At 49.4% G+C, this 8,260-nt stretch overlaps 1 protein-coding gene across 1 annotated transcript; it reads left to right on the top strand.

The window, feature by feature from the left end:
• The first annotated feature begins 3,667 nt into the window (after positions 1 to 3,667).
• Positions 3,668 to 6,559, top strand: SLC25A5 (solute carrier family 25 member 5). The gene is made up of 4 exons (XM_047716491.1): positions 3,668 to 3,881; positions 4,910 to 5,396; positions 5,633 to 5,773; positions 6,146 to 6,559. Exons 1-4 carry the CDS (start codon positions 3,771 to 3,773, stop codon positions 6,301 to 6,303), a joined length of 897 nt encoding a protein of 298 aa, XP_047572447.1. The 5' UTR covers positions 3,668 to 3,770; the 3' UTR covers positions 6,304 to 6,559.
• Positions 6,560 to 8,260: the final 1,701 nt, after the last annotated feature.

Here is an 8,260-nt window from a genome sequence, read left to right as displayed (position 1 = left end):
CCCTCTTCAGCTATCTTTCTCTTTTGGTATTTGGCCAGACCATCTATTTATCTTTTCTCCGATCTTTTTGAAGTCTACCCTCTCCCCGTGGCCCCACACACACACTAGTTAACCTCTCTGGCCATGCCCAGCATTCTACTTAACAGACCCACACAGCATGGTCAGTTTCCCCAAGATTCTTGTCACTTTCACTTTGCTAACCAGATCTTCCTTATTTATTGTCAGGATTAAGCCCAGTTTAGCAATTGACCTCACTGATCCTTTAGTCTTCTGAGAACTGTAATTATCACCAAGAGAGTTATGAATGTATCCAATGTGTTGCTATCAGAATAATGAGACTTACAGCAAGGATTCAGATGGTCTATGCCTCTGATCACCATCTCTAGCCTATGTGATTGTTTTATGAAGTATTATTCACAGCTGTTATCTAACCAGGCAGTTCCTTGTATACTTCACGACCACAATCACTTTCATTTCTCCCTTTCATTTTCACTGAATGCTTGTCCCCCTCCAGTCAAAGAATAACTGATTATACCTTCTTGGTATATTGTTACTACCCTGCTGTCCTCCATGGTATCTCCCGGAACCAGGTTTCCAGGACAGAAGTCTTTCCTTTTCCAGACAGAAGTCCTACTCTACAAAGTTTGCACGACACCCATAAAATTGAGTTTTCTTGCTTGTATTAACATTTTACATTCACTTTATTACCTATATTCTGGGTGTGTTGGTACATAGATAACTGAGGCCCAAGTATCATTTCTGACCTTCTTCCTAGTTTTTTCTTGAGAATTACTAGGCCCTACCTTAGCTTTAGTTCCTCTTTCTTAATTATACCTGCAGTCTAAAAAGCTTCCAGAAACATAATAGTTACTAACACAGAGCCCCCACTAATGCTTCACTGGAGGAATTTGTTTTTAATGATTTGACCAGCCATATATCACCACCAACATCATCATTATTATCATGAATATTAATCTCTATTTTTCCTGGACTTTTGCTCCTGGTTTCTTCTTCTCCTTTTTTTTTCCTTTTTAATTTTTTTTTAACTTTCAGATATAAAAATTTTGCGTACACACACAAAGTATAAAGAATTCCTAGGTATGCCTGGGTGGCTCAGTCAGTTAAGAGGCTGCCTTTAGTCATGATCCTGGAGTCCTGGGATCGAGCCCCACAGCGGGCTCTCTGCTCAGCGGGGAGTCTGCTTCTCCCTCTCCCTCTACCTCTGCTGCTCCCTCTCTGTCAAATAAAATCTTTTTTTTTTAAAGGAATTTCTATATTTCCTTCACTCAGCTTCTCCAAATGTTACCATCTTACACAACCATTGTAACTAAGACCAGTATTGGTGGACTACCAGTAACTAATCTACAGATACTCAAATTTCAGCAATAGTACCATCAATGTCCTTTTTCTGGTCCAAGATCCAATCCAGGACCATATGTTGCATTAAGATGTCATTCTCCTTAGTCTCCTTTAATTTGTGACAGTTCCCAGTCCTTCTTTGTCTTTTATGACCTTCACACTTTTGAAAACATCTATCTGACTCCTTGAAACATACCTGATCATAAACAACTAAGAAAGCTCCCGCCCATGGTGGATTTAGCAAAATAGCAAAGCATGACATGAAGTTGCTTTGAAATGACCATCTTGTATTTCATCTTTAATAAAACTACACTTAGGCACCCAAAGACTGAAAAGGGACAAATTCTATGTAATTATTTGATCATCTTTTCGCAGTGAGATAGAAATCTGACACAACAGTACATGTGAAAGTGCTTGAGACAGCAAAGGATTTTTGGAATAGAAAGCAGTAGGGACATCATGCTCAAAGGGAGTAGCAGATGTGGCCAGTGAAAGACAGATAAAGGGGTACCTAAGTGACAGGCAAGGGGTATCATAGAGTAATTAACACTTCAATAAAAATGCATTAACCAGAATGTCAAGAGTTCAAACTGCAAAGGTTTTCAATTCTACTTTGAAATGCATTCTATAAATCACCTCCGTCTAAATAAAATGCTCTGCAGATTTTTGTTTTAGTTGTTAATTCTCTCACCAGTAAAGGCAAGGGGAGGGACTATCACTTTCGGAGAATATACATCACTGTAACTCTCCAGCAAAGTCATTTCTGTATCCAGCTGCATCACCGTTATAATCAATTAATGAGAAATGGAGCAGCTTCTCATGAACATCAGGCAAGGGTTTTACCCAGGATCAACAAAGCTGGATTCCAAACTGCTCTTCTCTGAACCCTCTCCATGTGTGCTCATCACTTCAGACTGCTGGAGTTCCTGGGAAGACTTCCAAATTGCAAAGTATAACTAAATGAAGGACCTCATGATCCTGGAGGAACCCTAGAATTGGGCCCTTCAATGGGCAGATCTGGAGAAGGTGGGAGAGAGCAGGAAAGGAAGGTGAAGGATATGCCTCCTGTCTGTGTCTTCACTGTGCTGGGCAACCTCGGGTTGGGTGGCAGTTGCAACTTGCAGCAGTATCATCATTTTTATAAATATTGTTGTTACTATTTAGACATATGATATGTGATTATACTCTTTGCTTCTGTTCCTAACCTAAGAGAGTGCACTCGAGCTAGCAAGTAGGTTTTTAAGGACTTGTCTGGCAAATGCTTACCCACTGCAGGGATTAAGGGGCTCAGTAAGCACTTGTCCATTGACACAAAGCCTGTCAATCAAATTCTATTGATTCCTCTAAAAGCTCTGGAGTTCAGGAATCTACTCAATCCAAGAGCACTTTACTTTGCGTCCAAGGAGCTAAATGCCAACCTAGTTCACATAGCCTCTTAACCTTCCTGGTACAACCTCTTTATTTGACTTCTGGCTAAAATAATGTCCCCACCCCCAGCAGAGTCCTTTGGACTCTCCTCTGCCAATTCCGGGGAAGATCTTTGTTAAATCGTTTTTGCAAACCAAGAGCCCAACCCTGCTATTCCCCCCCAGTTTCCCCTGGTTTCACCAGGGAAGCTCCAGAGCAGTGCCAGGTCTGGGGTGAAAAGACTGAGGCTCCCACCCTAGCACAAAACTTAAGAGGCACCAAACAGCTCAGTAGTCACAACAAATGATTTTTAATGCACCATTTTTGAAAAATCAAAAGTAAGGCCAAAATCCATGAAGAACAAATTATCACCATTTAAAATAAAGACAGAATCGCACCCCGCACTTGCAGGACCCTGCTTCACATACCTCACCCTAATCCCAACCCTGGGGCTCCATTTCAATTTTATTTACAGAAACCGGCGACCGGCCATCGTTTGCCCACAGTATTTTTTCTTTTTTTTTTTTTAACATTGCATTAACTATTATTTTAGTTACCGAGATTTTTGGTTTGTTTTTTGTTTTTGGTTTTTTTTTTTGCGTCCCCTTCAATACTGCAGAGGTTTCTATGCAGGCACACCCGTGACCTAACCCGCCCTCCCAACTCGAAGGCCTCCCCCAGAGTCCAGCGGCCGGAGCCCAGGTATAGCCCGTGCCGCTGGGTCCTCTGGCCCGGGCAGGTGCCCCGGGCGAGGCGCGCCGCGCGGGAGGGCGGCCCTGGGGCCCGACTCCGAGGCTCCGCCCCCCGCGTGCTGAGCCACTCAGCCACCCCGCGGGCCCGCGCGCCGGGGCTCGGTGCCCGCCCAGGCCCGCCCCCGACGCCGGCCGCCGGGGCGCCGGCTCGCCCTATATAAATCGGCCATTTGTTTCGCTCCGCCCCAGAGTCCCGGAGTCCCAGCCGGTTCCTACCGCAGTCCCGCAGTTGGCCGTCTCATTCCTTTCAACATGACAGATGCCGCTGTGTCCTTCGCCAAGGACTTCCTGGCGGGTGGAGTGGCCGCGGCCATCTCCAAGACGGCGGTAGCGCCCATAGAGCGGGTCAAGCTGCTGCTGCAGGTACCTCCGGAGATTGGGGGGGGGGGGGTCGAACCAGGAAGTGGGGGAGGGGGCGCGCAGAAAGCCTGGCCCCGGGGCCAGAGGGGAGGGGGTTAATTCTTCAGTCCCGTCGGGGGAAGTGGCCCGATGCGGGCAGGGGTGGCCGCAGAGGCGGACCAAAGGGCCAGCTCGGGGGAGGTGCTTTGGTGACCTGAAGTTCTGGAGCTAGGAAGGGGTCGGGGCGGAGGGAGGCGAGGCGGGCCCGGGCCTTGGCGCCCCGGGGGGTGGGGGGGCAGCGGCGAGCTCGGAATGAGCAGCCCGGCAGCGGCCGCCTCCCGGGGGCCTGGAGGTCAAGGGCGAAGCCTGGAAGCCGGCACTGAAGGGAGGGACACCTGGCCGTGCCGAAGGCCTCAAGGTCGCGGCAAGGAGATAACATAACAGCCCGGCGGAGGCCATGTGGCACGTCGGGGGGCCGCGCAGCCAGCGGACGCGCTCTCACCTCGCTGGGCCGGAAGCCGGCGCCGGGAAGCGCGTGTGCCCGCTGCGTCCGCCCCCGCGCAGCCGCCGCCGCGTCCCAGCCGCCTCGCGCCGCGCTACCCCGCTCCGGCCCTAGAGGGCGCCCCCGGACGGGCGCAGGACTGGGGGCCTGTGGGTCACCTCTGGGAGAGGAGCAGGGGCGGAACGGAACCCCGAGGGGGCGGCCACGGCCACCGAGGTGACCGCGCCCTAGGCGGGACAGCCCCAGATGCCTCTGAAGCTGGGTCTGAGGTAATGACCTTTCTCCCAGGTCTAAAGGTCACGGGTCCGACCCAGGGTGCCCCCCCACCCAAAGGGGTGGAGGCTTCATGCCTTCTAAGGTTGCAGAGCACTCCTTCCACGGGGACTGGCCTCCAAGGGTCGGGAGGGTCCATCCTGTATGATCTAGAAGACTGGCTGTGGGGAGTAGTTAACCTGAAAGCCCCGCCAGTGATACAGAGGATAACATTCTCTTCCTGTCTTCCTGCTCCGAGGTTGTAACTCTCCCTGTCGGCCCTCCTCTTGTCTGTCAGGTGCAGCATGCCAGCAAGCAAATCACTGCGGATAAGCAATACAAGGGCATTATAGACTGCGTGGTTCGTATCCCCAAGGAGCAGGGAGTCCTGTCCTTCTGGCGCGGTAACCTGGCCAATGTCATCAGATACTTCCCCACCCAGGCTCTCAACTTCGCCTTCAAAGATAAGTACAAGCAGATCTTCCTGGGTGGCGTGGACAAGAGAACCCAGTTTTGGCGCTACTTTGCCGGGAATCTGGCATCGGGTGGTGCAGCTGGAGCCACGTCCTTGTGCTTTGTGTATCCTCTTGATTTTGCCCGTACCCGCCTAGCAGCCGATGTGGGCAAAGCCGGAGCTGAAAGGGAATTCAGAGGCCTTGGTGACTGCCTGGTTAAGATCTACAAATCTGATGGCATTAGGGGCCTGTACCAAGGCTTCAATGTGTCTGTGCAGGGTATTATCATCTACCGAGCCGCCTACTTCGGTATCTATGACACCGCCAAGGGTAAGCTTGCTCTCTCTACTTTGAAGCTGTGTTCCTTTCATCGGAAAGGTGGTTAATGCCGGCCGGGTTTTCCAGAGCCAGAGATTTGCTGTAATTGCTAGAGGAAGCCGTGGTCATCCAGGGCAAACTCTACGCAGGGATGAGAGGTTAGGGGGGAAGGGGGAGGCGGGGGTGTAGGAAACAACAGGCCCCTAAAACTCTGCTTTCTAGTAAAAGCGTCTCTTCCCTGTTCTCAGGAATGCTTCCAGACCCCAAGAATACTCACATCTTCATCAGCTGGATGATCGCACAGTCTGTCACAGCGGTTGCTGGGTTGACTTCCTATCCATTTGACACTGTTCGCCGCCGAATGATGATGCAGTCTGGGCGCAAAGGGAGTAAGTTCCGCTGGAGCAAATGATAAAAAGACGCGGGGGCCACAGGCTAGCGGTGCCTGGCTTTAAAAATGAGGTCTGTTCCTGATGGCGGGATGGGGTTGATGGTGTCTGCCTTTGAGCGGGCTCTTTGGATGCCTGTGAATGAGGGTGCTTAAATGGTGTTAGAGCTTAAGGCCAAGGGGTCGTCTACATAGCCCTGTTCTCTACTCACGGCATCAGTAGTTCAGTATCACCCAGGCGAATGTGTCAATGTCGAGTTTCCTGGAACTGCCGTGGGCACTCTTGGAGGTGGGGCTCCGGTTTGGTCCAGTAAGTCTGGGAAGGACTCTCATCAGCCTTCGGTCACCGACTCCGTGTCTTTATTCTTTGCAGCTGACATCATGTACACAGGCACAGTGGATTGCTGGAGGAAGATCGCACGCGATGAAGGCGCCAAAGCGTTTTTCAAGGGGGCGTGGTCCAATGTTCTCCGCGGCATGGGTGGTGCTTTCGTGCTGGTCTTGTACGATGAAATCAAGAAGTTCACATAAGTTATTTCGGAGCCTTCTCCCCCTCCCCCCCCCCCCCGCCCCGGAACAGGCATGTTGTATGATAGAACATATCCTGAGCATTCTTGACAGACTGTTGGCTGTCTGTTTATCGATGGCAACTTTCACTGGTTAAACGGGAAGCAATAATACATGAGCAGTTTTCTCTTAAAGCCATTTCCACGATGATGGGACTCAATTATATTTTTTATTTCAGTAACTCCTGATAAATTTGAAGAAATAAAAAATATCTGAAATATGTTTTTGTCCTTGACTTGATTTGCGTATGTGGTGAGCGCTACATTTGAGTAGATGTTTGTTACATGTCCTTTAAACGCTGCAGTAGCTCCTGAGAGGGAAAGCTTTCTTTCCAAACCAGTCTCCACCCCTTCACTTCTCAGACAATACCTTGGTCCTGTGACCCAACGATATTCCCAATATAACAGCAGAATTCAGGCCCGGTGTATCCAGAACCACAAGTCTGTTGACTGGGGATGGTCCTAACCGAATGAGCTTTCTCCTAAAAGGACCATGTACCCACCTTTCCCGGTCCTGTGCTTACTAATCAAGAAATATAAACAGTTGTCCACTTTAAAATGGTAATTGTATGAATCTCATCTAATTTAAACAGGAGAAACCCTTAAAATGCAAGGTAATAAGTGAACTTTCATCCAGTTGCCTTCTGTCCTCCATCTTGACCCAGGCCGAGCCCTTTTAATTAATCCCATTCAAAGCAGGATTAGGGCTGGCGCAGGTACACGGGGCTGAGACGGCAGTGCAGGTCACAATTAATGGGTGGGAGCAGAACAACCGCCACCTCAACACTGATTTCAAAAGAGAGGAAATGGGCATCTGCTGCCTTCTGTCAAACATGCTAATAAGCCAGGTCTGTGGAGGACACTTGTTTCTTTTGGATAAGCCCTTAAGCGGGATCCACATGAGAAATGGTTAAGGGGTGCCTGGGTGGCTCAGTCATTTAAGCGTCTGCCTTCAGCTTGGGTCATGTCATGATCCTGGAGTCCGGGGATAAAGGCCCACATCCAGCTCCCTGCTCAACAGGGAGTCTGCTGCTCCCTCTGCCCCTCCCCCTGCACCCCTGCTCATGCTCACTCGCGCGCTCTCAAATAAATAAAATCTTAAAAAAAAAATTAAGTTTCTGTAGCTCCGGGGGGCTAGGCCTCAGAAATTCAGTGGATTTTGCCTGCAACCCAAGATTTGTAGGAAGAATAAAGTGCCATGGCTGTCAAATGGCAACCCTGAAAGTAGAATGTGATGGGTGACCCATGCATATGGGCAAAACCCATTTCTGAGCAACAGCACACGCCCCGGCAAGGTGAAGTGCAGCTCACGGCCAGGGTCTGCATGGGGGAGAGTAGTGCCTTGTGAACCTTAGAGGTGCTTGTGGCATGCCCCCTGGCCGAGCACCAGGATCTCAGCATGACTTGGCTCAGAATACTCCACAATGTATACCTCTATCAATGCCTCAAGTCGTACATCTGAAATCTACACCATTTTTATATGTTAAAGATACCTCAAAGTTCTTTTGGGTTTTGTTTTGTTTTTGTAAAAGAGGGAGTTTATTAGAGCACACAAGCAGGGGGAGAGCACAGAGGGAGAGGCAGAAGCACACATCGATGCTGAGCAGGGAGCCCAATGCGGGACTCGATCCCGGAACCCTGAGATCATGACCTGAGCTGAAGGCAGACGCTTAAATGACTGAGCCGCCCAGGTGCCCCAATATCTCAAAGTTTTTGGAGAGCTGAAAACTCTGTTTTCATATATCCATATGAAAAATTCATATATTTCATATATTCATATATTCATATATTCATACATATATTCAGAGAAGCCTGGCTCGTGCTGTTTGGTTGTGCTCTTAGGCAAGTTACTTGATTGCCCTAAGCCTTGGTTTTCTTCACCTATAAAACGAGGATAATAATGCCTGCCTCAGAAGGTTGTT

This window comes from Lutra lutra, chromosome X (assembly GCF_902655055.1).
Source record: "Lutra lutra chromosome X, mLutLut1.2, whole genome shotgun sequence".
Classification (NCBI taxonomy): domain Eukaryota; kingdom Metazoa; phylum Chordata; class Mammalia; order Carnivora; family Mustelidae; genus Lutra; species Lutra lutra.
This window is presented reverse-complemented; position numbering and strand designations above follow the sequence as displayed.